Source organism: Neoarthrinium moseri, assembly GCF_022829205.1.
Source record: "Neoarthrinium moseri strain CBS 164.80 chromosome Unknown scaffold3_Wmoseri_CBS_16480, whole genome shotgun sequence".
Lineage (NCBI taxonomy): Eukaryota > Fungi > Ascomycota > Sordariomycetes > Amphisphaeriales > Apiosporaceae > Neoarthrinium > Neoarthrinium moseri.
Window position 1 is genome coordinate 107574 of NW_026055117.1, and position 27982 is coordinate 135555.

The 27982-nt window shown below is 53.8% G+C and overlaps 8 protein-coding genes across 8 annotated transcripts; 5 read left to right on the forward strand and 3 right to left on the reverse strand.

Annotated features, from left to right (window-relative positions):
* Positions 1–133: 133 nt before the first annotated feature.
* Positions 134–8097, reverse strand: JN550_001421 (uncharacterized protein; the record flags this gene model as incomplete). The annotated part of the gene is made up of 14 exons (XM_049312603.1): positions 134–2381; positions 2431–2914; positions 2966–3443; positions 3491–4729; positions 4784–5032; positions 5085–5519; positions 5620–5716; positions 5766–5930; positions 5997–6401; positions 6449–6723; positions 6775–6995; positions 7053–7430; positions 7485–7583; positions 7668–8097. The coding sequence occupies 14 exons, from the start codon at positions 8095–8097 to the stop codon at positions 134–136; spliced, it is 7203 nt and encodes a 2400-aa protein (XP_049176272.1).
* A 564-nt stretch (positions 8098–8661) lies between these two features.
* On the forward strand, positions 8662–9080 carry JN550_001422 (uncharacterized protein; the record flags this gene model as incomplete). Its single annotated transcript, XM_049312605.1, has 2 exons — positions 8662–8928; positions 9000–9080. 2 exons carry the CDS (start codon positions 8662–8664, stop codon positions 9078–9080), a joined length of 348 nt encoding a protein of 115 aa, XP_049176273.1.
* A 3039-nt stretch (positions 9081–12119) lies between these two features.
* On the forward strand, positions 12120–12734 carry JN550_001423 (uncharacterized protein; the record flags this gene model as incomplete). The annotated part of the gene is made up of 1 exon (XM_049312606.1): positions 12120–12734. The coding sequence occupies one exon, from the start codon at positions 12120–12122 to the stop codon at positions 12732–12734; it is 615 nt and encodes a 204-aa protein (XP_049176274.1).
* A 1794-nt stretch (positions 12735–14528) lies between these two features.
* On the reverse strand, positions 14529–15827 carry JN550_001424 (uncharacterized protein; the record flags this gene model as incomplete). Its single annotated transcript, XM_049312607.1, has 2 exons — positions 14529–15315; positions 15379–15827. 2 exons carry the CDS (start codon positions 15825–15827, stop codon positions 14529–14531), a joined length of 1236 nt encoding a protein of 411 aa, XP_049176275.1.
* A 500-nt stretch (positions 15828–16327) lies between these two features.
* Positions 16328–17268, forward strand: JN550_001425 (uncharacterized protein; the record flags this gene model as incomplete). Its single annotated transcript, XM_049312608.1, has 4 exons — positions 16328–16510; positions 16574–16735; positions 16807–17177; positions 17226–17268. The coding sequence occupies 4 exons, from the start codon at positions 16328–16330 to the stop codon at positions 17266–17268; spliced, it is 759 nt and encodes a 252-aa protein (XP_049176276.1).
* A 1603-nt stretch (positions 17269–18871) lies between these two features.
* JN550_001426 (uncharacterized protein) lies at positions 18872–19579 on the forward strand (the record flags this gene model as incomplete). The annotated part of the gene is made up of 4 exons (XM_049312609.1): positions 18872–18929; positions 19021–19047; positions 19153–19427; positions 19484–19579. 4 exons carry the CDS (start codon positions 18872–18874, stop codon positions 19577–19579), a joined length of 456 nt encoding a protein of 151 aa, XP_049176277.1.
* Positions 19580–21164: 1585 nt separating this feature from the next.
* On the forward strand, positions 21165–23619 carry JN550_001427 (uncharacterized protein; the record flags this gene model as incomplete). The annotated part of the gene is made up of 3 exons (XM_049312610.1): positions 21165–21875; positions 21932–22399; positions 22450–23619. The coding sequence occupies 3 exons, from the start codon at positions 21165–21167 to the stop codon at positions 23617–23619; spliced, it is 2349 nt and encodes a 782-aa protein (XP_049176278.1).
* A 117-nt stretch (positions 23620–23736) lies between these two features.
* Positions 23737–25358, reverse strand: JN550_001428 (uncharacterized protein; the record flags this gene model as incomplete). The annotated part of the gene is made up of 2 exons (XM_049312611.1): positions 23737–25014; positions 25080–25358. The coding sequence occupies 2 exons, from the start codon at positions 25356–25358 to the stop codon at positions 23737–23739; spliced, it is 1557 nt and encodes a 518-aa protein (XP_049176279.1).
* Between the last annotated feature and the right edge of the window lie 2624 nt (positions 25359–27982).

Consider the following 27982-nt stretch of genomic DNA (forward strand, 5'->3'; position numbering starts at 1 on the left):
CTCAAAGCAAAGCCATACGGCCTTCACTTTATAATTTTTTTCCTCCACGGAGATATCTAGATACAAGTGCTCAATATAAGCTCGCTAATACTCAATCTGTCTGACAGACGGATGTGTGAACCCTTTCATCCCATCACAGGAACGGGCACCACCCGATGTACATGGCCGCCAGGTTTCGAGGATTGACGGCCTGCTTGATGAGCTCCTCGACCTGTCCCTCGACGCCCAGCGGGATGCTCTCCCCCGCCAGCAGCCCCCTGACCTTCCTCTTGATGCTCTCCACGACGCTCGTCGGGTTGAGCTTCACAATCTCGTGTTTGCGCTTCTTGTCCTTCTGCAGGTCCAGCGTCGGGTCGAAGATGAAGGCCTCGAGGATCGTCATCAGAGTCTCTTCCTGCTGTCTTAGGATGCTCAGCGTCAGCTCGGAGCACTTCCTGAAGGGCCCTTCGTAGCCGTGGATGCCCATGGCCGCCACCATGTTGTGGGTCAGCCGGAAGGGGACACGCTCAGGCTGGGCAAAGGTGAGACCCTTGTCAAAGAGGCAATTGAAGTCGACGTGGAACACACCACCGTTCCCTTCCTCGAGAAGGACATTCTCGCCGTGTCGGTCGCCAAGTCCCAGAATCGTCCCTACCATCGACATGACGGCACTGGAACGCGTGTACCTCAGCCGAGCCGCAAACCACGCCGACGGATTGGGAAACTGCGAAACAAACCACTGCGGCAGAACAGGCGGGAACATCCCGAGCACCCCATCCGTGAACAACTTGGTGTTCTTCTCATTGAGCGCCGCGTCCTTCATCATCTGGGCGAGATGGTTGTAGTTAGGAACAATCCCGCGCGATCGGTAGATGACGAGGAGAATGTCGCGGAGAGTTTTCAAACCATCAACCCATTCGATGATGCCGCATTCTTCGTTGAGCGGTGTGACTGCGTACGTCTTGATGTATAGTTGCCGCCTGCTAGATTCTGCATCTCGTTTCAATGACCTATTGATCATGCTGTTGAACTCCATCAGGCGTTGGTCGGTCCTGAGGTCGTCTTTGGGCTTGATGAGAAGCATGTAGCTCTTGCCGTCCGATCCTCGAGCTGTGAGCCTTCGAGGTTTGGCTAGTGAACCAAGGACCAGTACCTCGTCCAGGAAACAATCAATAGTGATGACATCCCGCGAGAAGGCTTTGTGCTTCTTGACATTGTCTGTCAAAGTAGGCAGGGTGGCCGTGAGACAAGTTTCGATTGGCACGACCAATGGGCATGGTGTGCACTTGTGATTGAAGTTCAGATCGCGCGTGATGCTGGCATGTGTTGTTCGGTTACTTTGAAAGTCGCCGTTGTTGCAAGCCAGAAGCAGCTGGTTCGCCAGCTTTTCGCCCATCCGAAGCAATGTCTTTAGTTCGTATGAGCCCCCTTCAGCTTTCTTCTTGGACTCCCGGAGTCTTTGCAAAATCTGCTGTCCTCGCTGCCGGCGATCGGAATTAGCCTGTTTCGACGTCGAGGTCATGATGGCGAATAGACTCCACAAGGCCTGCTTCGGGTGGGCCTCGACAACCTTAAGGATGATCTCCTCAAGCAGCTGAAAGACGCTCTTGTTGGGATGAGCGATACGTGCAACAATCTGCGGAAGTGCTGTATAGAAGATGTATGCGGGAAGTCGCTGCAAATACTTGTGCAAGTAATTTTGTAGCGAGTTGAGCTGGGTGAGCCGCCGGTGGTGAAGCTCAGTTGCCAAAGAAACCTTGGGCGGTGCGTTCGGAGGTGGCTTGTCGACTTGAGCACCCATCTCAAGCCAGAGTGTTAGGATCCTGGGAAGAGTCTGGTATAGGTACTTGGTACCATAATTGAGAGAACGGATGTAATTCTCAATGACGAGCTTTGCTGTTTCTCCGGTAAGGTACTCGTCGGACTGGTCCTCTAACTTCAGAGCCTTTTCTGACTCCAGTAATTTCTTGTAGTGCCTCCCCAGGTAATAGTGCCCCTTTTCCCACTGACCGTAGTTCTTGGGGACGTTCTGATATTGTTGACGCAACGCACTGGCATGTGTCTGGCCAGCCGTATCAAGCCATTTCGCAAGCAGTAGCTGTGCGCGGGCAGTGACCATGCTCTGTACCGAGTCGGCATTCTTTTCTGAGGAGTCGCCGTCGGTGGCAAAACTGTGGTTAGCGAATACGTTGCTGGTGACTGCGCTCTGCAGAGTTTGTATGGCTTTCCTGTTGTGGCCCTGTTTCCAGAGGATCCGTGCGTTCTCGATGGTAGCATTGGCGTCTCCCAACTGTTCGGCGTGAAGCACAGCATTGAAAGATTGATGCAAGGAATTGGCTTTTCGCGCAAGCCTTGCACTGGATAGCCATAGCTTAGAGATGTCCAAATTGTTGAACCGAGATCTACACTGGTCAGTTGCCATCAAATTACAGGTGATAGATCATAACTTACCGCATTGATTCCATGGCAGCACGCCTGATACTCAGGATGTACTGCTTGTCATTGACATACGATCCCAGAACTTCCAGACGACGATCGAGAGACTTCAGAGTCTCCTGTGGGTGCTCACTACCGTCGTTGTTAATGCCAGCCACAAGTTCAAGGTCAGACAACACATGACATTTGAGCATGGCTTCATGGGACGTCTGCAAGGATGATGTGGCTGTGAACGTCATGGACGAACTGATGCGATCCCGCATCATCGTCAGGTCCTCCATGAAATCCTTTTTGTTGCCTTTCTGTAGATGCAGAAGAGCTTGAGCCAGAGATACGTTGAAGTTCTCACTGAGATCCCCTTGATACTTGGAGATGAACTTATGCATGGTCGTCCATCTCCCGGTCGCCCAGGATGCTTCCACGGCGTAAGGCACTATCTGGTTGATAGTAGTTATGGCCGTATGCTTCTCGATACCTTCAACATAATTCAAGAGGACATCTACGATGGAGTGTCAGTTCGTTGCAAGTAGACAGATGAACAAGTACATACCATGCTGGCCAGACTCCTTGAGGCAAGTTAGGAGTTCGATTTGAGCGTCAAGATTGTCTGGATTCTCAGCCAATCTCATCTCGTACCAGGTTTGAGCTGCTGTCCACCGCCCTGCCTTACGATGGCTCAGAATCTGCTGATTAATGTCGAGCACTTGAAGGTGGGCAGAGATGCCTTCTAGGCCGTCAGGTTCATCTATCTGAGCATAGATGTCTTGAAGCCTCTGCAGCAATCGCTCCCTCTCATCGCCGCCATTGGCTTTCTCTTGTTCGACTTGACGTATATGCTGCTCAAGATGGAAAAGGGCGCGCGAGTATGCTTTGCAATCGACCGCTCGTTGCGATATCAACTCTGCCGGGACAGATTCAAGTACTTTCTGTACACTCTGCATTGCTGCAGCATCCTTTGGTGTCTGATTTTGTCGACTGCGCTTGAGATGTAGCCAGCGCATGGCGTAATCGAGAACTCGGAAAACAGCCTAGCCAGGTCAGTACCGTGATGGCGCTATTCATCAACAAATCTCACCTCGTAGTAGAGCTTCTTATCTTCCCTCTCAGCAAAAGTAGCTTCTTTCGGAAGCTCATGTTCGAGAACGCTGAGCAGTTCATTGAGAACGTTGCTCTTCACTTCGTTGTTGCACTCGTCGCCTATAATAACATGAAGGATGAGAAAAGGAAACAGGTATTCTGCAATGGACAGATCCTTGAGTCGGATAACGCGACAGAGCGGCTCGAAGATGAGAGCGGCAAACGGCGTTTGTGGTTTGCGAAGCAAGTCAAGGGTGAAGTTCCTCATCCAAACACCATAGGTTCTGCCTGGTCGAAAAATCGGGTATTCAGTTGGCCGCTGTGCCATGGCCTGGAGTCTGTAACGTGAGTTCAAGAAGGGGCTGATGATCTCCCGTGCACCCTCTGAAATTGCTATCCATTTTCGCCACTTTCGATCGGCATCTTTTCCTCGTTGACCTGTCTGCTTGACTGCGGCGCTGATATCGCATCTGTCCAGTAATGCCTGCATGCAGTAAGACAGAAAGCCTTGAAGGCTTGTGTCTGTAGCAGACAGAAAAGACTTGACCAATATATCCTCCAAAAGAACAAGGACAAAGTCGGTAGTCTCCTCGCTGTGCTCAAAGTTGTTCTCGACTACAACTTGCCGTTCAGCCCTGACTGTCTCAACACGGTTTGGATCCAAACATCCAAGTAGACCGAGACTCTGAGTGCAAAGTCGGCTGATATCGCCTTGATCTGTGGCGTATCTCGAACAGCAGTCGAGAAGGGCGCGTGCCAGATTTGACACTACTGAGTCCGGCTGCTCACTCACAGCGGAAGCTTGTAAGTATCCTTGTTGTCTTTGCAGATACGCAGCAAGCTCTCTCAGAGCCTGTAGCACAACACCTGAGTTCTCGTGCGATATTCTCTCCGCAAGAAGATTGAATGCAGTCCTATTGTCGACGGGACTTCTCAGCGCGTTTAGTCGCGCTTCAACCTCTGACAGCTCGTTGATGTGGCTGAGCGACGGTAGCTTACTGATCAACTCCTCCATAAGAGGTTGATACTTCTTCAGCAAGAACTCGATTACACCACGAGAGCGTCCTCGTGTGGCGTCATCAAAAGAGTTCCAGTTATGGTTGATGATAAAGAAGGTCGTTTCGACGAGGACTTCTACATCTTCTTCCTCCAAATGATGGATCATGGCAGCCCAGCACCAAAACGCGTCTGTGCGAAGCTCGTCACGCGATATTGCCGACAATATGCATGCTGAAATCTAGAAGAATAAATGAGATGCTGACCAACATGGCGGACAGCAAGGGCCACTCACCTGGGGTCTGGCAATCCGGATGGACCTGCCGCCTACTCGTATCATTTCGCGCATTGCTCTGATGGAACGCTTCTGTTCCTCTACAGTGGAACGAGAAGTTGAAGTACTATTAAAGATGTCCGTCAAGCACGACACAAGGCCAAGTACTTGGTCCATAAGAAAGAGACTAGTGGCACTGGCTTTCTTGTGTCTTGTTTCACCGTTTGCTGCATGGTATACATTCACCATGTGATCGAGTACTGCATGCATCTAGAATAAATTAGTACAACCTGCAAGATCTGAATTGGGGTCCAACGCTCACGTGGGGTCTGTGATCATCATCTGCATCGCCAGCAGCTTTCAAGAGCTCGAGACAGATCATGACGGGCTCCAGAAGAACGACGTCGCCGAGACTGAGTTGATCAAAATGAGACGAAGCATGCCGAAGAAGATCCATTGCGTGGGTAGCAACGTCTGGCGCATCTTGTACGAGCAGAAGAGCGACGATCGGTCCTAGGTTGTCCTTGTCTAAAATTGGTTGATGCGTACCCAAATCCGAACGAGCTTCTGCGATCTTCTGGATGACATCTCTCTTCTTGTGGAGGACGAGCCATGGAAGTGCGTCTCGCTGTATGAGCTTGAGGAACTCAGGAATGGGAAGCTCAAGCAACTCAGCAAGTAGACAAGTGAGTTTCGGCGCCGATGCCAGGTCTTTCACGGAATGGAAAGCCAGGTGTCTCCAGAAAGGCTCAAATAGCTGTCGCGGGGTTATACATCGAAAACGAGCCAAGTTAAGAATCTGAAGATGTTTGATGAGATCGAGTTTGGCAGCTTTAATAAGTCACGACCGAACATACCTCATCAAAGGCCGCTGCTGGGGCGACTATACTTGCATGACCTAGATATTCAACAAGCTTTAGCAAGGTCAAGTTCAATTGTTCATCAGGCAAGACTCTGTTATCTAGTCAGTAGGGGTGGGATAGATCAGAATATTTAGACGCACCTTCCGAAATGGGACCATGCATATATGCAGGTTTCAGCCATGCCAGGAGAGTTCTGTTCCGAGATGTGCCGAAGTATGTCCACAGCAAAATGCCGATTCTTTTGCAAAACATCTCTGCAAGGGTGGTTTAGGGCGCAGTCCTGCAAGTAAACTGGTAGTGTACGGCTGCGGACAAGTCAGTCAGATGCGAGTGCTCTAGTCGGGTATCGATGTCAGCGAGATGAGGCATACCTGGCAGCTATTCGCAGCTCGCGAATTGAGCTTCGAAGTGATTTGAAGCACCATAATCCGGTGCTCGAGGACTCAAGATGGAGAAATTCGCCATCGTTAGAGTGCCGAACCAACCGCCTCAGTGTCGCCATAGCAAGAACACGAGGACGGCGCGATTCGCTGAAGCTTGGAATGTCTACTAGTGCCTTGAATACCCTGTACACGACTGATTTCAAAGTGGGTTCAGCACATGTTGGTGCAACATCAACCATATCTTGACCCAAGCAATGAGAGCATCGGAATTTTGCGACGACGCCTGTCTCCGCCTCGATCACGGTCATTGTGCCGTCAGCAGCACAGCACGCGTGGCCGACGAGATCGATTACAGTGCATTGGTCGGCCTCTTTTAGTTGACCAAAGGAGTTCCTGGGATGGTTAGATGACGATATAGACGGGCAATGACCTAAACTTACTTCGCTATCCTCTCCAGGCTCTCATAATCGGTTTTGTCTGCGATGCCCAATTTTTGACATAATGCCGCCAATACTTGCGCCAATGCTAGTGGCATATCGCTGGTCTTCCTACGCTTGGATGGCGGCTCTACCAGTGTTTCGGCCGGAATCCTGAGATTTAGCCTTCGTAACTGCTGGCGGAGGTCTTGGTCATTGAACTGATCTAGACTTGGGTCGTCTTCGGTTGGTGTAAGGGTAGATCCAGAAGAAGCTTTTTGCAGCATATGGAAACACCTCTGTAATTGTATCAGTATCCTGTATTTCCTGGGTTGGCCTCTCGCACTTACCCAGAGATCTGTTCCTGGTGCCAACAAATCTCCATGAATGGACAGCTTTTCGAGAATTGGAAGTAGTTGTGCAGAAACGAGTTTCGCGACTGGACGATGGTCGAGAGACAGACGAGCTAGAGTCAGAATGTTGGAGCACAACAGTTGTCTGAGCAGTTCGCCATTTTCTGCGGTAGTCGCCAGTCGATCCAATCGCCCCGCTGCCATTGCAGATAGAGACACTAACAAAGAAAAAACTTTCTGTTTTATCGGTAAAGCAATTTCAAGCGAGCTTCGACAGATTGTTGTCAGCTGCGCGGCAGTCTGGAGTAAGGAGGGCATGATGGTTGGGCACAGCGTGTGCCAAAGATCGTGGGCCTCGCCGAGTTCGTAGCAGGAATCCAAGAGCCAAGGCAGGCATTCTAACGGCGATGAGACCATAGCACTGCTCAATTGGCGAGAGCTAAGTAGATTTGCCACCACATTTAAGAGGCAAGAGGCATGGCGGAGAGCATGGGAGACAGTATTGATCCTATAGGTGCATTGCTGCTGTAGGGCAGAAAGATCTCCCCCGGGAGCTGTCTCCTCTAGAACAGAGTCTACAGGGAGGCGTAAGCTAAGAGAGATATCCTTCTCGGCGATGGTAGATTTGATCTCTAACACATGGTCGAACGTGGCTTTGGAGGAGATTAGTAAAGGAGGCAGGCTTGTATGTCATTGTCACGGCTTACCCTTGAAATTCGAACGGATATAGTCCAGTATCGCAGGGAGCAAGGGCCACAGAGACCCAGTCTGGCAGGCTACGAGGAAGATATCTTGAAAGAACCCTTCTATAGCGGAAGTTAGAGCAAGGCATTGGTTGCGGCCAAGCATCCTAAGGACTTTGGGCAAGACCCATGCCCAGAGGGGCTCACGGCCACGGAAGATGAACGAGTTTCCGGTGTTGCAAGCAAGCAGCACATCTGGTGTCTCCTTTATGGTGATTTTCAGGAAGTTGATGGCGTTTCGGGCTTCCGAGTGCAGCTGGGCTGGGGCGGCAAATGGGTCATCCCACTTAAGACCATCGAGAGACAGGCGGGCATACACGTAGATGAGCATATGGTTGTGCTCGACACGTTCTTCGTGTGTTCTCAGCGACTCAGGTCGGTTCTTGACCGTCTCGATGACGGTGAAGAACCTCTTGAGCTCGGCCGTCTCATCGGGTCTGGAAGATCGCGTGGACGCCGAGATGTTGTCCACCAGCTGGGCAGCCAGTGTCGATGGCGGCGGGCCATGACCCTGGGCACCGTTGGTGAAGCTATCCCGACTCTGGGGTGCAGGGCCTCCGTGGGAAGTCGGCCCCATGATGTCTGGCTATCATCGCTCACCAATGCAAGCAGCCAGCAAGGTTGGTTGAGCCCGTCGATGGATGTCTGCGGCACTGTGGCTTGGAACGCGGTCGACGTCAATTTACGCGAACCTGGGGGTTTTCGGGGGCGCGCAGTCACGTGGCGCCCAATTACCTTGTACCATTCTCGGCGCGGGGGCCTTTTTCACACCCGACCGAGGGGAGGGACCCTACTGTGGCAAGGGGACTTCGGGTACCTGGTTAGCAGCCTTGGTCACGTAAGGGCGCCCTAGCCAATAACGGGCCACAGGGCCTCAGCGCCTGCGAAGCAGGCATGGCCAGTTTTTTTCTAGTTGGCTGATGTCACCCGAGCCCGAGCTTCTCCTGACGATGCTCTCCTTTCCCGTCTTAAGGACCAGGATTCTTGCCTGAAAGTGCCAATTGTCACGCCCAACGGTGCATAAAACAAATCTCATCGACCTTTCACGTACGTCACTTTGCCAATTCTCACTCGTACTCGCTTTACCGTCATCTCGCGACAAGTGAACGCGCCCGCGTCGCCGGTGGAAGCATCTGTCGTCATGGCTGTCTTTCCGAACAAGAAATTTCGCGGCGCCGCCGATGCCAACAACTTCGCTACCAAGTACCGCGCCTTGATGGCCAAGCATCCCTTCCTGCTCTTTGGTCTACCGTTCATGTCCGTCATTGTTGCCGGCTCCTTCGTGCTGACGCCGGCGACCGCCGTGCGGTATGAAAAGCATGACCGCAGGGTCCGACAAATGACTCGCGAGGAAGAGCTGGGTGTTGGCAAGGCTGGCCGCAGAGTAAACATGAAGGACGAATACTACGTGAGTCTTCACTTTGCATCTTACTCTGGTTGTCATGATCTGCAGTAGAGCTGACGGCGGTGCGATCGCAGAGGTTGGCTGCCAAGGATCTCGATGACTGGGAGCAAAAGCGTGTCAAGCGGCTCCCCGGTGAAAACGACGGCATCTTGTAGCTATCAACACCCAGGAGAAAAATTTCCCCTTGGTCTATGACACCTGCTCTTTTCAGCGGTTATCATTCGTCCATCTCAGAGGCGGGAGCTACCGAAATCAGCATCACGAGTCGAGCACAACATGCCAAAAAATTTGGGGTCTGCCGCAGATTTCAGCCTTATACCGAGCCACCGAGCAGTAGTACCCGAAAGTCGTTGATCGCTCGCTATATTATACCGACCCCGAAGGCCGATGGGAGGCTTCATGACTCAATGGACTTGGATGACTTTCAGCCTGCCTAGGCTGTCTTGGCGGGTTGGCGAAGGTCACTGTGTACCATTCCTCCCTCTCGTTTTACCCCGTACTCCGCATCGCACTCCACGACATTGACCTGGCTGCCGCTATCAAGCGAGTGGCCAACATGGGGTTCGGCTCCATTATTCATTGACAGCGCCGTGCCTCGCCGGCATGCTCGTTCATATATTCTACTTGTCGGCCAGTCACCCGCTGCCATCGTCTCAGAAGACATGCAGATCCTTTCATCTCGTTAAGTCGTGGAGGCCAGGACATATGCAGCTTGTTGGAATGAGTATCTAGAGCGGAAACCAGTGACTATCAAGCCGCGAGCCAACTTCCGTTTTGGAACTCAGTGTTGGATGATCTACAGTCAGAAGCCGCGGTTTCTTTGTTGCACCATTGTTAACTTGCATCTGGCATTTCGCCATGTGAGCTCCGGACAATTGACTTTTTGGTGCCTGGATGAGTCCATCCGGGTATCACGGCGGCCTGAAGCTTCGTTATCGAACCATGTTTGATGGGCCAGATAGGGTTGCAGAGAGCATCATGCTATCTTAGTTTAAGCTAATCTAGCATAGGGCCACTTCAACAGCCCATTCTTTCATGATGGCCTTTTACATGTCCCCATCCCGTGCAGCATGAGTCGTGAGCTCACATCATCGCCCGAGTCTCCGTCCTCCGACGCCAACAATGAGTCCAAAAATGGATGACTGATCAGAGCTTAATCAGCAGGCCGAGACTAGTCTGCCGAACAGCCTTGGAGGGCTCCAACACCACTCTACGGGGCGAGAGTTCGCGCTGGCAGCTAGCTGCTGAGATGGCCTTAACGTTCTCTCCATCCGAGAAGCTTCATCTGCCCGCGTTTGCCGATTTTGCTTTCACGAGCTGAACTCTCAGGGCAACCAAGCTTCCGTAGGTTTCTTCTATTCCCTGTTGCCCCTCTGGAAATGCTCAGAGGGAACCAAGTCCTGTTCTCGGCCATTATTTCCATTGCTTGTCACCAACTGCCATCCCACCGAGCCGCTCTGCCGTTCTGATACGAGCAATGCCCGGTCCCAGCCTTGCAGATAGCAACTCGCCGCGGCGAACCCGGCCAGTCAAAACGCCCAGTTTACACCCTCCACCATTTAGTGCGCTATACCAAGTGGGCAGGGCAGGGGCCAGTATAGTAAGAGTCGGGACCAGTAAGAAGCAAGAATCGCTCGGTTGTCGGGGCTCTCGGCTCACCTCGCGTGTCCGACTACGGATTCGGTGCCATAGTAGTCTAGATTTCGCCCCTAAGAGGCGATTTGCGCGAGCTAAACTCGCAGAAGAGTCTCCCATGACCTCGTACCCAGCAGCTTGGTGCAGACCGGGCACGGCAGTGGCCCACACATGCCAGCTAGGCTTCGTTTGTGCAAGCGGCCATTCCCTGTCAGGTCAGCAAGAACAAACGTGCAGGTGCGTGTCTGTCTGTGTCTGTCTGCTATGCTTACAGATCTACCCGCGCGTGGTGGTGTTCGCTTCTGCCCGCACGTTGCATTGCATTGCAGCATCGGATGAGCCCCAAGGTTTGGACGACTCAGTGCCTTGGAATTAAGAAATTGAAGGTCATGCGGCCGAGGCAGAAAGCGACGTTCAGCAGGCTTTAGCAGCGTCGCTATCCAATTGATGCAAACGCCGCCGGTTCCTTGGTTTCGCCTGGTGCGTGCTCCCATTCTTGCGGGGGACGCCGTTTCACAGAGCCAAGGACGAAAAAAAATTCCTGGATAGCAAGAATAGCAACGCTTGGCTCTGATCAGGACTCTCCGTGCCCCACCATCGCGATCTGAACCTGCCGATCATCCATGTCATGGAATCATTCGCATAGTGTTCTTTTGCCTCTCTCAGCTCCGCTCCCTGCCAGCCTGGCCTGCTCAGCTGCCCAACTCAGGGTCGGCCAAGCCAGATTCACCTCTTGTGCCCCGGGTCTGGTAACGTCCGTGCTGGGTCGGCGGCGACTTTGTTCCCTCTTTGGCTACAGCAAATCTCCGTGTTTCTCGTTTTGCTCACCGCATCACGGATCACGAAGTTCATCTCATCTCCACCTGGAACCCCCCTCTCCCATAGGTCATGACGGGTATACGAGATGGTCCAATCACGAGCCTAGTAGGCCTGCTGAAGAACCGGTGCCTGCCAGGCCACCGGCCGCTGCGATGACTCTACTGCATACCAAACCCACTTCGCTCTGCCATCCTGCACACCATCAGCAGCATTAGCTTCGGCCGGGGCGCTGAGACACCAAGGCACTGCAGCTTAGTGATTGACACGCCGGTGACAGCGAGGGGGACGAATACAGAGTTAGCCCTGTTGGCCTCCCCCCTCGGCTGGCGTGGCTTAACGAGCACTATGACGCAGGCGTTCGTGGGGTGATCGGGTATAATGCCGTGAAATCTTTCTCGCTCTTCGGATGGTGCAATAAGCTTTTGCCCTACGCAAGCGCAAACCAAATCCTGCAAGGCACCGGCTACTCCTTGCCCTTGTGCTGACCAAGAGATCTACAGGGACCCGCGTGGGCCAGGTCGTCGTAGATATTAATGCAGCAAGGCCTGCCACTCTTCTAGGCTTCTGTTCCTGGATTCTCTATCAAGCCTTTCCATCCTTAAGGATTAACATACATTGGCCTTCGGTCTTATCTTCTACACGTCAAGCCTTTGATCAGACCTCAGGCCTTGCACTCATCTTACCTATTTGGACCTTACTTTTATTTTATTTTGTAATACGACACACGGTGATACGCCACAATGGGAGCATCATCACTCTTCCACAAGAGATCCAAGGGCAGCATGTCGAGGAAGGCTTCGATATCAGAGGAGCAGCCTATCACTAAGCACTCCAGAAGCATGAGTACTTCGAGCACAATCTCGTCAACATCATCAACGGCGTCACGACACTGCTATGACCCTCTATCACTACACCCACCACTTTCTATCAACACATCTCCGATGATTCCGGAGTTGGACGAGGATGGGTGTGGGAATTTTGGACAACGCCGCCCCAGCTACTGGGAACCCGAGTCTCCACGGAGCTCAACTTCAACAGGCAGCCCTTATATCAACCATGACAGACGGAGAAACACCTACGTCTATGACCAGCACCTGCAATGGCCCCTCAAGGACTGGCAGGCCGTGCCACCGGGCCTGGCCGATATGAACGAGGATGAGATCAGAGCCTACACAGCGCCTCGCTCCATGTCGACGTCATCAGCAACCAGTCAAAGAAGACCACGCAAAGAAGGATCGGCTGCACTCTCGCGGGGTGAATGGAAGCGGAGGGGTATCGTCTTCCAACTCGACTCCGAAGGCGAGGATGAGCAGACGCGACACTTCGAAGTCAATCCATTTGAGTTTAGTCGATGAAGCTTCAAACTTGACTTTGGATTCTACTACACGCTACAATATTACGATGATGAGACACGACGCGTCCTGAGATGGGTGGACACAAGCAGCTGGATGCCGGTCACCTATTCTACGGCCCTACTGTAATTCTATGTAACAGTAAACCTAGGGTTTCCAAACTACATTGGGAGGGAGTACATGGAACAATGATACCACTTTGAATTTAATAAACAACAATAACCAAATGAACCGGCTTCTCAAGTGTGACATCTCTTTTCTCTACAATCTGGTAGCTCTACAATTCTACAAGCACACAAGTACTTTGAAACAACCCTTAGAAGGCCAATCGATACATAAGGCTTAGACCTGATCTTCGTCGTGATGTAATCCGCATGTCAGACCTAAGACCCTGAGCCCCAGATCGACGCGTAAACGCCGAAAAGAACCCCTGCACACTGCGTATCGCAATTAAAACGCCCAGCCACAGTCGCCAGCAGCATTCCACAACATGGGACTCGAAACAGCCTTGCGGCCTTATCACTCCAGCATGACATCAAAACGGCCGCGTAGCTTGTGCTGGTAATCTGGATACTTGGGTCTGCTATGATGCAGCACGCAGAACGGCACCTTCAGGCGCCGCGGGGAAGCAGAGATGCACCAGTCAACCTCCGGAAAGTAAGTGCCTGGAGCTACGCAGCTTACACACCACAATAAGCTCCGAACCTTGGCATCATCTGCCCCGATTGCCGTGTGGCCCGACTATAACGCGGAGATACTGTTTATGCAAGCACTTTACATTGCACGCCTTAGTCTAGGTTCGCACCAGGGGCCAGGCGACCCCGCCGAGAGAAAGTCAATCGTGGGGTAGAGATTCGAGACCTCCAGTCCCTCCCGCCCGCGCTATCAGCCTGCTCTTCTCTTTGCCAGCGAGCAATCACACGCACACTGCGGCCTGGGCGACTAATGTGTCACTGGGGCCGTGCTAAAGCCGTCCCCGCGCAGCCCATCGCGCCCCCGACTACCGACCCCCCGCCAAATAGACTTCGGACGGACGTGCGTCCTCTGCTACCCGTAGGTCGGCGCGGAGGCTCGGTGGACGGAGTCTGCTATGGGAGACGGCCGCACTTTGGCTCCCTCTCCCCCCAAGAGACTTCCAGGCACGCAGGGGTCACCAGGGTACCCAAGACGCCTCCGCAAAACTCTAGACAGCGCAGTTTGACCGAGAGAAATGGCTGGCCTCTGGCTGGCCATGACGCACGTGGCCCCCAGCTTTCGGCCTGCTTCTCGACCAGTCCCTGTCGCCCTTGGGGTTGGGGGTTGGCTCCCGTGCTAGATCTCCCATCGGATGACGGCCCCGGAGGTGCCAGCCGGGCCATGGCAATTGTAGGGCTAGACAATCTGGGGTGTGACGACTCAGGCTGAAGATGAAATGATTTCTCGGAGACTAGTGATGGCCTGCGGCTTTACCGTTGACCTTGCGTCCAAGGCAGACGAGCCAATTTGTAACGACTGTCTAATAATATAGTATCTCAGTTGTTGGTCTGCATGATTCGAATCTTCCTGGGTGGTTGTCTCCGCGTCTCGATAGTCAGGTGGGACAGCTTCCCTCTGGTAGCAGAGCATGTTGCTTTGGACTACAGCCAAAGTACCAACGAAGACGAGGCGCCGGAATTTCCGGGGCGTTGGCTAGAGTGTGCCTTGTTCATCGACTACCCAGAGAGGTGCTGCAACCGCTCTGGCGAGACTCGCGGCCAGACACAACGCCATAAAGAACCTTGATGGCAAGGCAGGACCCCGCTGTCACCGTCACGAGGCTCAGATATCGAGTTCTAGACTCGAAACATCGACGCTGAGCTTTCTTCCCTGAACCATTTCTGCGAGCACCTTGCCGGTGCCCAAGCTCAGACTGATCCCCCATGGCCCATGACCAGCAGCGAGGTAGACACCGCCCTCAGCGCCTGGCCTAGTATTGATACCCGCACCGAGCGCGTCGTCTGGGATCCTGCTGATGATAGGCGTCCCGTTCTTCGTAACTGGCCGGAAACACAGTCCCTCCCTGACGACCTCGAGATCGTCCTCTGCTTGCCCTTGACCCAATACCTCCCTTGCCGTATCTCGTAATGTCCGAACGGCGTCTTGCGAGATGTTGCCCCTGCACTTGGTAGCGAGCTCTGGCAGCGGCTCTGACGCTGAGTTGAGGCCCGCGATGTAGATGTGCCCGCCCAACCTCGAGAAGATCTCCGGAGAGTACCCACCCCTCCCGGCCATGAAGATGGCATGTGTGCCGTGCGGCTCGTGGGCCTCGGTCCAGCGCGGCGACTTCACCACGAGCGAGTGGCCGGCAAGAGCAGACACGGGCAGGTCAAGAGTGGATCTTGGAAACAATGCCTTGAACACCCGCGGGGACCAGGCGCCAGCCGTGATGATAATGTTTGTACAGGGTACGTCGGTCTCGGTGCTCGACTGAGTGTCAGCTATACAGACGCTAGAGAGCTCGTTTCGCACGTCAGTTTCTACTGATATGACCTTGGCTGGGTGATGGAGCCGCACGCCAGCGTCTATGCATTTCTTCAGAAGAAACTGAGATAGCTGTAGAGGTTCGCTGCCATCTCGTGGTCAGAACAGTTGTCTCCATCCCATACGCGACGTCAAGTGGCTCACTCACACCTGAGCAACGGTGCCTTCTTCGCCTATGGCCTCCACGGAATCGCCTTCCTCCCTCCACAACCATGGTGGTGCTATACCCTGTGACCGGTCGCCACTCGCTGCCTCCGCCCTGCTTGAGCCTTCGCTGCGCCAGACGGCGGCTTTCTTCTTGGACTTTGACGGTGGAGAGAGGCTGATGGACGTGCTGCTCGAGTACCGCCACCTCCTCGCTCCATCCTCTTTCTCCGCGAGCTTCCGATGCTCTTCGAAACTGAGAGCCCCGAGTTCTGCCACGCCAGCCGAGAACCAGTCCTTGGCCAGGAACCCACCGGCGAATCCGGACGCCGAGGCGAAGAGCTCCGGCGACGGCTCCACGAGGTGGATGCTTGAGGTTGGCTGGTGCTTACTGAGGTAGTAAGCGGTGGAGACACCGATGATTCCGGCGCCTAATATCACAGTAGATGACATATCTCCCACCTGGAGCTCGTTCACTCCGCTATGCTCGATAGAAGAGGTCACCTGAGCAACGGGTGGGGTTGAGGATGATTAGTATACTCCCAAGTGCTCGCTCAAATGTGAAGCCCTGCTTGCTCGAGTCGGGGAACGCCTGGTGAGTGCGTTATAGTTTCCGGCGGAAGAAAGCCTAAGATCTCATAATTACTGAGAGTATGAGGTGACATTCCTATACTTTGACGCATATCATTGGTGCCAAATAATTGATTACAACCCGATCTCGGTGTCCATCTGACTGCACATTACGCCATAAGTATGGAGTTGCCCCTCCTACCCCGCCAGGCCTTGCAAAGACCCGATAAGATCATAATGGCTACCCTCGTCCCGCCAACGTTTCAGGGTTTTCGTATATAGACGGCACAGCCCAACACAACATCTTTGAGCCCTTTTGAGAAAGCGATCCGAGTCCAACACACAACCGTATCAACCAACTGCAGATCTTGTAACAACCAAGAATGTCCAAGGCGTACATCGTGACCGGCGCGAGCCGAGGTCTAGGTCTGGCGGTAGCACAATTGCTACTCCGCGCCTCGCACAAGGTTTTTGTGGTCGCCAGATCAGAAGCTGGCCTGCAGAAGCTGAAGAGCGAGCACCCGTCGTCAGTGGAGTATGCGTCTGCCGACTTGGGCGACCTGAAGGTGTGTTGAAAGAGAGAATGAGGACTGCATATGAATGAGATCCAGGCTCACACTTCACCTCAGACAGCGCCTTCAATCATTCAAGCAGCAACCAAGGCTTTCGGCAAGATCGACGGCATTGTCATAAACCATGGTGTTCTGACACCTCTCACTAAGATTGCAGATGCTGATGTCGAAGACTGGAGACGCGCGTACGACATCAATGTCCTCTCCGCCGTTGCACTTGTATGTGTCGCGAGTTTGTTTGATTTGGTTTGATTTGGTTTGATTTGATATATACTGAGGCAAAAATCTAGGTCAAAGAGGCTATTCCCGAACTCCGCAAGACTAAGGGCCGCATAGTATTCGTTTCCTCGGGGGCAGCAACAGGTGCTTACACCGCTTGGAGCGCTTACGGAACAGCCAAGGCTGCCGTGAACCATTTGTGCGCGCATGTTGGAGTAGAGGAGCCGGATATCACCAGCGTCGCTATTTCACCAGGCAAGGTTGACACGGAGATGCAACAGGTCATCCGGGAACAAGGAGGCGCTGCTATGAGAGCCGAAGACCATGCCAGCTTCGTGGACGAGCACTCAGCAGGGCAACTACTCAAGCCAGAACAGCCCGGTGCCGTCATTGCAGGGCTCGTGGAGGGCGCATCCAAGGACATGAGTGGAAAGCATTTCCGGTAAGTTCATCCTGGCCACGTCGAGACGTGATACTAACCTCGAGGTAGATGGAATGACGATGTGCTCAAGAAGTTCCGGGGAACATCTTAACGTTTCGAACAGAGTCTATTATAATCAATGTTAGCCCGTGCTAGATATAGACAGCTAAAACAATAGAGATTATGTGAGATGCTTCAGGCGAAAGATGAAAAGCTCTATATTTTGTTCCACATGAAAATTCAGATTTAGCATGGAATATAGTTTCGTCATCATCAGCAGTTAGAATTCAAGAAAAATAACCACCTACGCTTGAGAAGCAGAATCGACGCAACTGGCGAGGAGCATGATGCGATGCACCTTGTTCCGCTGTTGGAGGTCAGCGCAAGTCCCTATCGAGATTATGCGCGGAGCCCGGTAATAATTGTATGTGTGATCAGGGAAAGTTTATTCCGTCATCGAGTGTCGGTATTTGATAGTACTTGGAATATGGCATCATGTCGTTGCAAGGGCGGGGGAAAATTAAGGCGTGCGAAACGTACATCTCAACTGATCGCAAAGCCTAGGGTTGCCAGTTAGCGAACCCGAGTTCCTCGCATGGTCCAAAGGTGATATGTGGTATGGAGGGATCAGATCGTGTCAATTGGCTTTGACGTGTCGATCAGCATTCTTGCCCTTGTCGGAGGCAAGTAAGACTGGGGCGACAACTTATTCATCATTTGAGGGACGGAATCCAAGCAAAAGCGCTTACCTTGAGGAGGCTCAGGCCAGGTGCATGTCGAGCACCTACACGGAGAGCTGCTTCGTGGTTCAGCTCGTAAGAGCATCATGGCGCAGCAGCATCTTCGCTTCCGTTGAAGTAGCGGAAGAAAAGCGTCAAACCCTACTCACTGCTACTGGAGTGGGAGTGTGGAAGGCTGCGAGCACGATGTGAAAGTGAAGAGCAGACGACAAATTTTTTGAAAGTGGGATTTTTTTGAGTGGAGTTTTGAAGCTGGTTGCTGCGCCACAGTGCGATCCCAATCAGTAAAGATCCAGCCAGCCCAGCCACAGCAGCCTCAGGGAGGGATTGTTCCGGAACCTCCACCGCGGCGGGCTCCAGATACATAAACGCCGGACGGTCCACCGCGTGGGCAGCCGCGTGCCTGATACTGGTCATTTCTGCCCCAACCTCACCTCAACTTACACCACCATCGCCTGCGCCCGACTACACAACAACTCGCACACCAACGCGCACACGGATTCTGACAGGAGCATTTCATTAGCCAGGCGTCATTCAATACTTCCCCTGCGTCAACTGGAACCTTCGGACTTTTTTATTGTTCAATATCTTTGCATAGCCCAGAATGTCTGACCACGAGTTTGGAGGTGAGTTAGTCATCTTCTTGACATGTCATATGTCTTTCCATCCCATCCAGCAGGAAACGAATCATGTCGGGGCCGCTATGAAAGAAATCCCAAAGCATACTTGCTGCAGGGCTGGGCGTCTCAAGTGAAGATGCTTTCAGTCGCGAGGCTAGTAACTGGTGGATACGTGAATATTATCAGGCAAGCCAAAGTCCGAGGGCCCAAGCTACTTTCTATTTATTCTTCGGGACTCCAGGAGGAGCAAGAAACGATATCGACAGATGGCGTACATCATATGCATTCCTCATCTGTCTCTTTGTTCCTGTTTTCGCAGTTAGCCCTTGGCGCAACTTTCTTTGAGATCCTCAATATGCCGCGCAAGTTGAATGCACAGGATCAGTATTGGGCCAACGTTGATTCCGGACTAAGTCGCTATTGTTTCCTATTCTCGTCATTCTGACATGAGATACTCTTTTTTTTTTTGCTATTGATCCATGATGCTAACCCTTGACCGCGCAGGTAACGATGATCTGTCTCTTCCCAAGGGTATGTACACCCGCAATGCCACATTTGCAGCACTAAGCTCGGAAATGCTAGTCGCTGCTGCATGTGGTACAACTTCTTATTTTGGACTGGGCTAACATTCCATAGCCACCGTGCAGAAAATCGTCACGGAGATTCTCCCATCATCGACGGGGCTGAGTTTCTCAAAAGAAGCCAGGGATCTGCTCATTGAGTGCTGCGTGGAATTCATCACATTGATTTCATCAGAAGCAAACGAAATCTCGGAGAAGGAAGCCAAGAAGACCATCGCCTGTGACCACATCACGAAGGCTCTGGAAGAGCTCGGGTTTGGTGACTACGTGCCGGCAGTACTCGAGGCTGCAGCCCAACACAAGGAGACGCAGAAAGTGATCAAGAATATCGTAAGTATCTTCGCGCCACGTTTCCGGAGCAGCGGCTAACCTAGTTGCGACAACAGCGAACAAACAAGTTTGAGGATAGCGGCATGTCCCTGGAGGAGTTGGAACGTTTGCAAGCGGAGCAGTTCGCGCAGGCGGCAGCAAGGCACGGTTAATCAACAGCGTCGTATTTTTGGGTGTTCCAGGTTTTCTCTTCATTCGGCAGGGCAAGGCATGGCATGGCGTTTCCGCAAGCACGGGTTTGTGGGGGTATAGCAGCGGCGTTTACATGCGAGTTCATGAACTAGGCAACTGAGTTACTACCGCCATGCTTGAAGATGAGCGGATGCATTATCTCTTCCATTTTGATATTCAAGCGTGCACAGGGGGGTAGATCGCTGTTATCTGCATAGAAGTGCGAGTTGACACGCAGCAGCTGGGGTACACATTTTGGGTCAGTGCAGGATCATGATCCGGGCTGGTTGCCTAGGTAGGCAGACGAAGCCACCACCAGTCGGTCACATTTGGTACGCCAACCAGGTGCCTCCCCACCTACTCAGCAGTGGCCGATCTTGACCTCGATGGTAGTGACATTGGACGTCGACATGCACTGAGCCTTCACGGTGGTCTGACTGTCTGACCAGGCGAGCATTCAGCTCGGCTGTGCCACAGTGGCACCGCGTACCGAGACACACCAAATGCCCCAGCTGGCATCCATCAAGGCGGCCTTGGAGTTTTCTACGAGCCACAATAGAAGCTCAGACAAGCCCAGAAGTTTCATAGAGTATGCCCCCCCTTGTCAGAAAGGCCGGCTCGGCGACTGGCTCTCACTGCGCGAATTTCCCATTGCAACAACTATTTCGTCATTGGCTGCTGGGAACGTTAGGGCACATGGTGAGAAATGCGGATTCAGAGTGGGGGTGGCCTTCGGCCATATTATGTACTACTGCTGAAGAGAATCAGTCCTAACAGAGATGAATCGACAAGTCACAACAGCCCGGCGCGCAGAGCCGGGTCAAGAAAAGCCAAGAAATCCAAGTGAATCCAACCAAATGAATGGATGAAGCACAGATTTGATACGGGTTTTGAGACCATCACCTCAGCCCCCTGCCCTCAGCTTTGCAGCACTGGCGCACCTCGAGCCATGGATTCAATTGGTGAGGGGCATCAGTGCGACCGTTTTGTCTTGGAACTGTTGGCCTGCAGTTTTTTTCTCGGGAGCTCCCCGCAATTGATAGCGATAAGAGGCCCAGCGCGGTAGGGAGCCGCTAGAAACAGGCGCAACTGCGTCACACCTACCCGCCAAACTGACATCAATCGGACCTTTCTGAAAGGTAAGCTTGGGCGGCGGGCGTCCCAAGTACCACTGGATGTAATACCAAGTAAAACCACCCCGTGGGCCGCCTCGCTCGCTCGCACGCTGTTGATCCTCCTCCTCCTCCTCATCCTCACCTCTTCTTCCTGTTATACATGTTATACAGTAGATTGATTCCCTCGTGACTAGCCATCTGCTTTCAGAGCCGCGTTGTCCCCTTCCGCCTCACTCCTCTGCCAGCATAACAACCGCTTGGCGGGGCCATTGGAAACACCAGCTATCGATAGCTTCAGCGCCTGGCCTGCCCCTCCAGCTCCCTGAATCCTTAGCATTTTTATTAGAGCTGAGAATTCCCGCGCCCCCGTCGTACGACTTTCTCACCACCTGGTCTTCCTAGACACTTAGACCATCCGCCTAGATTCTCACCGACCTCACCGTTGCTCACCATGGCGGGCGTCAAGAAGAAGATCGCCGTTATGACGTCGGGCGGTGACTCGCCCGGCATGAACGCCGTCGTGCGCAGTGTTGTCCGCATGGCCATCTACATGGGCTGCGATGCCTTCTGCGTATACGAGGGCTACCAGGGCCTTGTCACCGGCGACATCCGCAAGACCGAATGGAACGACGTCCGAGGATATCTGTCCGAGGGAGGTACCCTCATCGGAACGGCTCGATGCATGGAGTTCTACGAGCGGCCCGGACGACGCCTCGCTGCCAAGAACATGATCCTGAACGGAATCGACGCCCTGGCCATCTGCGGTGGTGACGGCTCCCTCACTGGTGCTGACAAGTTCCGCTCCGAGTGGCCGTCGCTCGTGGATGAGCTGGTGTCCATGGGCGAGCTGAAGGAGGAGCAGGTTGCTCCTTACAGGCATCTCAACATTGTGGGACTGGTTGGCTCCATCGACAACGACCTTTCCGGTACCGACAACACCATTGGCGCTGCCTCGGCTCTTTCCCGCATCTGTGAGATGGTAGACTACATCGAGGCCACCGCAAGTTCCCACCAGCGTGCCTTCGTTATCGAGGTTATGGGACGCCATTGTGGCTATCTTGCATTGATGGCCGGTGTGGCTACCGGTGCCGACTTCATTTTCATCCCCGAGAAGCCCAGAGGCGACAACTGGCAGCAAGATATGACTAAGATCGTGAAGAAGGTACGGTTTTGCACTGGATACTCCGCCGTGCGGCTCCTTGACTGACTGTACACTAGCACCGAGATTTGGGCAAGCGCAAGACAATTGTCATTATTGCTGAGGGTGCCAAGGATATCAATGGCAACAAGATCAGTTCACAAATGGTCGTCGACCTGCTCAAAGACCCCAACGGCCTCAAGCTGGATACCCGTGCGACGATCCTCGGTCACGTCCAGCGTGGTGGCCCTGCCGTTGCCGAAGACCGTATCTTGGCAACACTACAAGGTGTTGAGGCTGTCAAGACCCTGCTCGAGGCTACTCCTGAATCCGAGACGTGCTTTATTGCTATCACCGAGAACAAGATTGTTCGAAAGCCTCTTATGGCGGCTGTAGAAGCCACGCAGCAGGTCGCAAAGGCCATCGAAGCTCAAGATTTTAATAAGGCGATGGCTCTTAGAGATACCGAGTTTGCAGAGATGTACAACTGTTACAATCTGACGACCACCGTTGGCCAAACTGATAGTGTCAAGTTGCCGGCTAATAAGGTTTGTGCAACTCTGACTTGCGTTCTCATTCACCTCACTGACTCTAACAGCGTATGCGAATCGGCTTCATCAACGTGGGAGCACCTGCCGGCGGTATGAACGCAGCAATCAGAGCCGGTGTAGCCTACTGTCTAAACCGTGGACACGAACCTCTTGGTATTTATAACGGCTTTGCTGGATACGTGCGTCACCATGATGATAAGCCGTTCGGTGCCGTGCGTCAGTTCAACTGGGTTGATGTCGACGACTGGGGCAGGAAGGGAGGCTCTGAAATCGGAACAAACCGTGAGCTGCCAGAAGAGTCCGGCATGGACCTGGTCGCAAACTACATCAAGCAGGACAGGTTCGACGCTCTCTTCCTTGTCGGAGGTTTTGAGGCCTTCCACGCCATCGCCCAATTACGAAAGGCCAGGGAACAGTACCCGGAGCTGCAAATCCCATTCGTCCTTCTGCCTGCCACCATTTCGAACAACGTGCCCGGATCAGAGTATTCCCTTGGCTCAGATACCTGTCTCAACGAATTGGTCGAATTCTGTGACAAGATCAAGCAGTCCGCCTCTGCCACACGACGAAGGGTCTTCGTTATCGAGACCCAGGGAGGTCGCTCAGGTTACATCGCCACCCTTGCCAGTCTTGGTGTCGGCGCAAGCGCTGTGTACATCCCCGAGGAAGGTATCAGCCTCAGCATGATCGTGTCTGACATTGCACATCTGAAGGAGGTCTTCCGGAACGACAAGGGCCAGTCTCGGGCTGGACGTTTGATTCTGGTCAACGAGAAAGCCGACAAGCTACTCTCAGCCAAGCTGATTGCAGACCTCATCCGCCACGAGGCTGAAGAGCGATTTGAAGCCCGTGACAGCATTCCAGGCCACGTTCAGCAGGGCGGTGTCCCTTCGCCTCTCGACCGGCACCGAGCAGTCCGACTCGCAATCAGGTGCATGGAGCACCTCGAGCAATTCGGACCTGCCTCCACTATCAAGAACGATCCCATGACCGCCGCGGTCATCGGAATCCAGGGCGCTGCAGTAGTCTTTACTCCAATGGAAACCCTCGAGGCAGATCACACCGACTGGAAGAACCGCCGCCCCAAGGCTGCCCACTGGCGTGAACTGAAGGACATCTCTGATATCCTAGGCGGGCGGCCCGTTTACGAAAAGCCTCACGAGGCCCTTAAGGGCGCCTTTGCCAAAGATGCCAAACGTGGGCTGATCCCAGAATAATGTGTCGGAATCGTTTTGGCGCAGGTAAGAATGGTTTGGGAACAGTTTATGAATGGGAATCAAAATGATATTATGGTTACATAAATGAATAAAGACACCTATACTAAGATGTGTTCTTCACGGCGCCTCTCTGTAGTGGCCCTCGCCGATCATCTCATGGTGCATACGGGTCTCCGGCATCTCATGTACCGCAGGCGCGTAGCTATCCAGCTCGCCCGGCGGCTTCTCCACCGGCTTATATGTCCAGTTGCCATGTGCATCGTATCCCCCGTGCCCGTAGCCCCCGTTCTGCTGCGACGCATGGTCCAGGTGCCCGGAGAGCGGCGAGTAGGCCGGCACCGGCGTCTGCACCATAGTCGAGCCACCCACGGTGCTGCCCCCGCCCATGGTCGCCGCCTCGGCCGCCGCATCCCGGCGCTGCTGGCGCTTGCGCAGCAGGAAGAGGGCCCCGATCATGCCGCCAACGGCGACAACGCCGAGGCTCACACCCACGCCCACGCCAGCCTTGGCGCCCGTCGACAGGCCGCCGGCGGCACCAGCCGTGCTCGAGGCATCGGCGCTGGCGCTGGAGCTCGGGGTCGGCTTCGCCGCCGTCGAGTTGGCGTTGGGCAGCACCGCCGCCGCGGCCCACGACCCGCCGTCGCCGTGCAGCTGCACGACCTGGCCCCCGCTCTGGTAGAAGACGCGCAGGCTCGAGCTCTGCGGGTCGTAGGCCACGGCCAGCGGGGCCTTGGCGGCGTCGGCGCGCGGCCACTGCGTCGCGTTCTCCCGCGCGTACGCCCGCCACTGCCCGTCGACCTGGGCCAGCTGGTACAGCTCGGCGTCGGTGCCGATGTAGAACAGGCTGCGCGTCGCGGCCTTGTCGATGCCCAAGCCCAGGGCGCCCGGGGCCCCGTCCCAGGCCGGCAGCGTGAAGTTCAGCGTCGAGGTCGCGTTCAGGCTGATGTTGGTCGCATTGGTGGCGTTGGTGGTCAGGTTGCCCGACAGCGGGCGCGGGAAGGTCGTCACGTGCCACAGGTTGTCGTCGAAGAAGCGGCTGACCTCGATGTTCTCGCCGTCCTTGGGCGTCGCCACCGTGATGTTCTTGTTCTTGGACCAGGCGGCGGCGATGGCGTTGCCCAGCTTGCCGTCGTGCGAGACAGAGCCCTTGTAGTCCCACTCGGTGTCTGAGGTGTAGCCGAGCTGGCAGAGAGTGTTGTTGGTGTCATGGTAGTAGACACGGTATCCGTCATTAGACCCGAGCAGCACGGCGGCGAGCCCCGTGCTGTTGGAGATTGACGGCGCCCCGTCCGAGACGATCCAGTCGCCCGTGTTGAGCCAGTACCCAGTGTTCGTGTCGCACTTCAGTAGTGAGTTGATGATATCATCACCCTCGTCTTGGTAGAATATCGAGGCCTGCGTGTGGCGTCAGCAATGGGTCCCAACACCCCCCGACATTACGTGAGCCCGTGTAAACTGACCCAAGTCTGCTGATGGTCCCACCAGCCAGTTCCGGCCAAGGCCGTGCCATTTTTTGGTTTGTACTTGAAGAGAGGAGCAGTGATGGTCTTGTCCTCGGGTAGTATAGGCGTGTCCTGGCTGTTGCAGAGACTATATCGGATGTTGCCGCTCTCCTCGTCCTGGACCAACAGGCTCGGGCCCAGGTCTGTCCACCACGCTGCCATTGAGCCGCACGACACTTGTCCCGCAAGCAGCCATAGCGGCAGGAGCGCCCTTATCCTGAAGCTCATCGCGGCCATTGCGAGCCTGTGTCGGAAACCACACCGAGTTTGTCTGGGGGTCAGAAGCGCTCACGCGCCAAACTCTTGGAGTCGGAATCGATGAGTAGCACCGAACGCCCTATGAGCAACCGCTAGAGTGCTTTTTTGGGTGCAGTGATCAAGAGGAAACGTCGTAGAGTGGTTTTACAGAACAAATCACTCAGGGGAGAGAAAGTCATGGGGACTGGGAGAGATGCTCTTAATCAATCATCCTCGTACCACCTTGTCTCATTTCAACAGCCATGCATATTTGGCAAGAATTGTCTGCATACGGCGCCTGCAGCCCATCAGCAAGGTCCCCGGCGAACAGGCCGCGAAGGGGGGTCGCTGCGACATGGGACAAAGATCGAGGCAGCCATTTCGCGTCCCATCTGCATGGCCCGCGCCCGGGTCCAGCGTACCCATCTTGGTGGGTTATATTTACCCTGGACCGGGGTAGATCGCCTCCTGATTGGGCTCGCGGGATCCTCTGCTAGTCTGTCTTCAGGGTAGTGCCGTCAGCTTTGTCTCGCTACTCCCCGCTAGGCTGGGCTGATCGTCCTCACCACTGCCGTGTCTTTGGGGGCTGGACGTGCTGGGCAGTTGGGACGGCGACACGTCGCTGCAAGATCCCATAGGACTCGGCGCAATCCTCATGACGATCATAGCCGGCCGGAAAGCAAACTAGTCAAGCATTTTCGGATGCTCGCCCGAAGAAATGGCTAGTCGTGGGTCGCTGTGCACGGTCTGACTTCCACGTGCTTCTTGGGCGCGTCCGTCGGCGAGAGTCCTCTCTCGTCGTGCTGGTCAGCGTCATGGACATGGCCAATGGTGTGTTTACGACTCTACCTGTGGGGACTCGCAACAGTGATGCCGAGGAGTTGTCCAGGGGAAACACCGCCCACGTCTACTAGGGCCCGCCTGCGCCGTAGGCTAACAGGGTAGTTTCGGCCGTCTATATGGAGCCAAATTTGACCGTTAATCAGCCCTGTCAGCACCAGACACAACAAGAATGTTTCGATATGTTCTGAGTGTATTCCGTCGCCGGACGTTCGAACGAAACTCAGTGGTTCTCGAATGCTGCACTGTGTGTCGTACAGCAGCCCACGAAACCGGTGGTCGGACGGCATGGCTAAGCGGTGTCCTGCATCCGTCTCCTCGGGACCGAGGGGCAACACTACAGAAGCAACGCCTGCACGGCAACTCATGATGGGGGCACAGCACTATACCACTGCATACGGTCCCGATAAGATATACTGAGCGTGGCAGTTGCATCTAGAGGGTATCATTGCATACGGTCCCGAACCCAATCAATTTGGAGCACGAAGTAGACGAACATTCCAATAAGCGTGCCTCAGGCGGCCGTTGTATACTGGTCTTTGCCACGAATAGCCCACGCAGCCACTCCAAGGAGGGGCTCGGCGACCCCAAACCTAATACGCCTATGGCGCAGAACAAAACGCTCACCTGCATATCATCTGATTCGCCAAGCGGTCCCTTGTTATCGCCGTTTGAATTCAACTCAAGCAGGTGAGGTCGGCGATTCGGCAAGACCTGTTCATCCCTTACCCGGTCATCGTTGTGAACGCCAGTGCCAGCAAAGTCTTGTTCTACAGTTGCACAGACGCATCCCCCGAAAACGAGCGTGTCGAACATGCTCTAAATGCGCAGCTGATAAATCATCTCCCGAGTTGCCTTCCTGGACAGGAGGTTGCCGTGGCATGAAGCCACGGCTGCATGTCAGAAAAGGGAGTTATGTTGGGAAGGGATTCATTGGCCACTACACAAGGCTGAGAAATCACCTGTTGCACAGCCGAGCAGGGATAAGTACTCCCCCTTATGCGATTTACATGTGTGGGACTTTTGCTGCATTACATCCTCAACGTAAATCTAGTAAACTACCCGGCCTTATCTCGACAGGCCGAAGCTCCTTAGGCTGGGGATGGTATCAATATTGTATCAGCCATTTTGGTGGTCAGATATCAACGTTGTCGCATCCCAGTTGCAAAAGGATTTTCGGAGTTAAGTGGCCAGAGTCGACACTTATCAAGATAGTGTGTTGTGAGATAGACGGAATGGCCGGGCTGGTCATTATTTCTGTACAACAGTTGAAGTCCTACCATAGGATTAGAGGCTGTGGGCGTGCTATTCAGAGTATCAGATCAAGTCCTCTAAATCCGAAGTCCTTAATCCAACCCGGGCAACACGGTATAATGCAGAGGAAGCGAACAGTTTCGGAGTGCCTTGAGGGAATTGTTGCTATTCTGAGGTTGCATCGGCAGCTCCGGTCTTCCGCTGCCTCATCGCGTCTTTGTAGTCCTAGTTCCTTGGCTAGCAGGTAGACTTCCAGGACCGAAATGTTCCGATTTTGAATATTGAACAGACTTAAGGGCAAGTTACAATTCTTACCAGTAACTCACTCAGCCTGGTACTGTGCAAAGCTGAAAATGGGAACCGACCAGGTAGGGCGGTTTGTAATACACGCATGCGATTCTGTCGAGAGGAGTTTTCCTCGAACCGAAATAAAGAAACATGGCATATTCCATCATGTAACATGATCGCTATGCTGTCATCATGGGTTATTCAAGGAATGTTGTTTCGTCGGGGTTGAAAATACTAGACCA